General features: G+C 49.9%; 1 protein-coding gene across 1 annotated transcript; it reads left to right on the forward strand.

Moving 5' to 3' along the window:
- Positions 1-752: 752 nt before the first annotated feature.
- Positions 753-2,450, forward strand: STRIT1 (small transmembrane regulator of ion transport 1). The gene is made up of 2 exons (XM_031055337.1): positions 753-765; positions 2,356-2,450. Exons 1-2 carry the CDS (start codon positions 753-755, stop codon positions 2,448-2,450), a joined length of 108 nt encoding a protein of 35 aa, XP_030911197.1.
- Positions 2,451-4,739: the final 2,289 nt, after the last annotated feature.

Consider the following 4,739-nt stretch of genomic DNA (forward strand, 5'->3'; position numbering starts at 1 on the left):
TATAATTAGCAGAACCAAGCCAGATAGGATTCTTACAGGAACAGCTGTGCAGCCAACAAAGTTATTGTATCAGAGATTTTTTTTTCCAATAAATATTTTACACAGAGTCATATTTCTTTTCACAGCAAATTGGATCTCATCCCAAAAGGATTTGCTTTATGGCAAAGCCAGACAAAGAAAGTTAAGTGCATGGTTTATTCTCGTGTCTCAAAATGTTGTGATAGGCTGAACAGGGCATGGCAGAGAGCTGGTAACCACAGGGATTCCTGCACAGGAACCCTGAGCTGGTAACCACAGGGATCCCTGCACAGGAACCCTGAGCAGGGCTTGGCTGGGTTTTCCATAGGAGAAGGGTGGGAGAAGTGTGGGACACTCAGAACACAGCAGGTCCCTGTCATGCTGGAGGCACAGGGTGCTCCTGAGTGTTAGCTGCATTTACCATGGGGGCTTCATGCCTATAAAGAGACCATAAAGCAGTTTTCAGCCTTGTTTCCCTCCCTCTTCAAGAAACAGACCCCTCTGTAGTCAGACTGCTCTGAAACAGAGGTGCAGTTGCAGGAACAGGCAGAGGTAACCTTGAAGCCCTGAGTTCCTGCCTTTTTAGACAATTGAATGCTTATAGCCAACCCCTGGCACCAGTGGGCCAGGCAGCTGCAGCACATTCCAAATATTGCTCTATTTAAAGCATCCCAGGGCTCTCAGAGCAACTGCAGAGGCAAACCTTAACCTGCCATTAAACTAGCAGAGGGGGAATGGCAGAACCAGGTAAGAGGCACAGTTACATGTGGATGTAATAATATTCTGAAATTAACAGATCTGAGCAATGCAGTGTGAATACACTCAGCTACTTGTATTCTTGTCTGATACACGATATTTATTTTACTTTTCAGTTAGAAAGCGTGATCTCTTTAAAGGCTAATTCTATTAACAGCTTGGGTTCCTCTTGTATTTTTGAATCCTACCAGTTTTGTTTTCTTTATGTTTTGTAGTTGTCATTCCAGGTTAGCTGACACAGTAGGACAGTGTGTAGAATGAGTTGTTTGACAGCATTTTTGTTATACTGTGTGGAGCTGAGCTCCAAGCGTAGTGCCAAGTGAACACAGAATAATTTAGATTTTAACCCCACAAAGCTCAAGTGGCGGAGCAAAATGAAATTTCAATAATGACCTTTCCATTGTAAGCACACTTCACTCTCTCCAAGGAGAAAAGGCAGTTTATCAAAATGCATTTTATAACTATTGTAAATTTTTATTTATTTCACTTAAATTTACAACTGTAGCTGTGCTGTGTGCTGTGTGCACAGCTACTCAGGTAACACTTGTGAAGGGAACTTCTTAATCCATCTTCATAGCTATGTTCAAAGTTTTTAAAGACTTTTCTCCTGGTTTTTTTTGCACCGCTGACTCTGGCGTCTAGGGAGATAGTTTGGTAGATATCTGAGTTTCTGCTAAGGTACAAAAGGACACTGCACACTATTCATTGAGTTTTCATTGATAGCCCCAGAGGTTACCGTGATACTGGTTTGAACTGGAGCTCCCCTAGCAAAGCCCCCCAGTCAGCAGAGCTCTGACAAGCCCTCTGTGCAGGATCCAGCCCTGCCTTTGTGATGAGACCTTCAGAGAAAGGGCAGGGGAGCCACCCCAGCAGCTTCAGCTGGTGCCACAGCAGGAAAGGTCTCTGAATGAAACAGCGAGGGGCTCCCCTGGGGCAAAAGCACACCTGGTTTGGGGGCAGGACTTTTTAATGTGTTTATGTGTTTAATATTTTCATGGCAGCACATGCAGATCTGTCCCTCTGGCAGACACACTGTGCAGTGTCATGCTGAGACAGGTGTGCTGTGCAGAGCTTCAGAAGAACAATGGGTCAGTCCTTACATCCCTCTGAGTCTGCCTGCTTGATCTGAACGGTGCCAGATGTTGTGCATAGTTTTACATAATTTATTAATCCCTTCAGAAACCCGTAACTCCATTAACTGTGTAAGAGGTGTAACGTACTGGTAAGTAACAGGATCTCAAAGGTTGTTATTCTGCTTTCTGGCAAGGGTGTGCTGCTTGCAGGAAACAGATAGAAGGGTCCATAAAGTTCTGCTGCTGCATGGAGATGTGAAGCCAGAGCAGTGATGGCAGTGTCACACAGCCCTGCTTCCCGTGTGCTCCACAGAGAGCCTGGGCCTGTCCCGGGCCCCTCTGAGCCTGGCCTAGGCCTGCTGAGCAGCTGAGCCATGGCTCAGCACCCTGGGCGTGCCCACCTCCTGTCCTGGCACTGGTGGGATCTGCTCAGCGAGTCCCTGCTGGTGTCACTGACCCTGTGCCCTGTGCCCTGTGTTTTGTATTCTGTGTCCTGTGCCCTGTCCAGCCCAGGCCCCGCTGTCCCGCCTGCTTGTCCCCGTGCTGCTGGCGCTGGGCTGGATCCTGGGCTGTGCCCTCATGGTGTACATCGTCTTCTCCTGACCTCGGAGGGATGGCAGTGCCACACAGAGCCCTGCGGTAAGTGACGGTGCCACACACAGAGCCCTGCAGTGAGGGCAGTGTGCCCTGCAGTGACAGCAGTGTCACACACAGAGCCCTGCAGTGAGAGCAGTGCCACAAACAGCCTTGCAGTGACAGCAGTGCCACACAGAGCCCTGCAGTGAGGGCAATATCACACGGCAGCCTCCCCTGCCCTACGTGGCACTGCCACCCTTTAAAATGCTATTTTCTGTGTCTTACAGGTGAGAAGAACCTACAGATGTTGATGAGAAGAAGACAGAAGTTCAGTTTAGATTTCTAATGACTAAAATACGTATTAAATGAGTTATTTTTAATAGCAGCCATGTAAATGTTGTGCACACTTCTTATCCATTAGGAAGAATCACCAAACCAATTTCCCTGTTCTCAGATTATCTGCAATTTAGGGAGTGGTTTTTGAAGTCTCATGGTAGGTCAGATCCCACCTACTTGCTGAACAGCAAACAGCTACCAGCTAAGGAACTTCAGGCTTGGTAGAAACAGGCAAGGGTTAATTTCTCATGGGACCTGGGCAAGTATTTTTAGCCTTATTATGGGGAAAATCTCTTGGACTCCATTGTTACGAAACAGGAACATTGCATGTCCTTGGAAAAGAAAACCCCAGGCTCACCCAGGGCTGGGAGGGTTGTGCAGCTGAGTGTGTCTGAACCTCGGGCTCACCAGGGGCCCTCAGTGCCTCCTGCTGGGGTTTGCCTTTTTAATTAGAATTGGAGATAATTATATTCCCCCAGTCAATAATAAGCCATGTGAACTTCCAGTGGCTGTGCCATTTAAATCACAACTGAGCATCAGATCACTGCATTGTCACTGACAGCTATGGGCTTTTGAGCATGAAGATTTTCCTACTGAAGAACTGCAGTTCTGAGAAGATGAAATCATTAATAATTCAATCCTCAGTTAAAGCAGAGAATTGATTGTGAGAGGCATGTCTGGAAGATCCCAGCAAGATGTATATTTAAGGGAATGTGAAAAAACTCCTCACAAACTCTGATGGGGTTAAATAGAGAAAGAAACTAATTTTTTCACTCCTGCTTACATAATTTGTATAATTTTGAGAATGTGAGGAAAGCACATCAGTCAGACATCATGTCTCCATCTGTGGGCACTGTCTGCTGAGCTTTAGGAATGGAAACACAAATAGATCTGGCTGTGGTGCAGCCGTGAACATTCCTGGGCCACTCCAGCAGTCAGCAGCAGCACTGAAGTGTGACATTCCTTTGGGAATTGTCTTAGCACCGGGTTTCTGCACCTGGGAACGAGCTGAGGGTGGAGGGGGGTCCAGTCTCATCAGATGTCCTGAGAGAGAGGGGATAAACCCGGGAGATTGCTGGTGCCTGCATGGCTGCTGTGTCCTGTGACACCTGAGCAGCACCTCAGGGGTCCCTGCAGGTGGGAGCATCCCCTCCTCCCTCTAGGGGCTGGCTGAGCCCAGAGCCCACCTGGGCACACACCTCAGGGCCTCACCTTCCATTTATGGGTGTCTGAGTCCACCTGAGCACACACCTCAGGGTCTCCCCTTCCACTCCTCAGTGTCTGAGCCCACCTGAGCACACACCTCAGGGTCTCCCCTTCCACTCCTCAGTGTCTGAGCCCACCTGAGCACACACCTCAGGGTCTCCCCTTCCACTCCTCAGTGTCTGAGCCCACCTGAGCACACACCTCAGGGTCTCCCCTTCCACTCCTCAGTGTCTGAGCCCACCTGAGCACACACCTCAGGGTCTCCCCTTCCACTCCTCAGTGTCTGAGCCCACCTGAGCACACACCTCAGGGTCTCCCCTTCCACTCCTCAGTGTCTGAGCCCACCTGAGCACACACCTCAGGGTCTCCCCTTCCACTCCTCAGTGTCTGAGCCCACCTGAGCACACACCTCAGGGTCTCCCCTTCCACTCCTCAGTGTCTGAGCCCACCTGAGCACACACCTCAGGGTCTCCCCTTCCACTCCTCAGTGTCTGAGCCCACCTGAGCACACACCTCAGGGTCTCCCCTTCCACTCCTCAGTGTCTGAGCCCACCTGAGCACACACCTCAGGGTCTCCCCTTCCACTCCTCAGTGTCTGAGCCCACCTGAGCACACACCTCAGGGTCTCCCCTTCCACTCCTCAGTGTCTGAGCCCACCTGAGCACACACCTCAGGGTCTCCCCTTCCACTCCTCAGTGTCTGAGCCCACCTGAGCACACACCTCAGGGTCTCCCCTTCCACTCCTCAGTGTCTGAGCCCACCTGAGCACACACC

The sequence above is a fragment of the Geospiza fortis genome, unplaced genomic scaffold (genome assembly GCF_000277835.1).
Source record: "Geospiza fortis unplaced genomic scaffold, GeoFor_1.0 scaffold172, whole genome shotgun sequence".
In the NCBI taxonomy this organism is placed as follows: Eukaryota; Metazoa; Chordata; class Aves; order Passeriformes; family Thraupidae; genus Geospiza; species Geospiza fortis.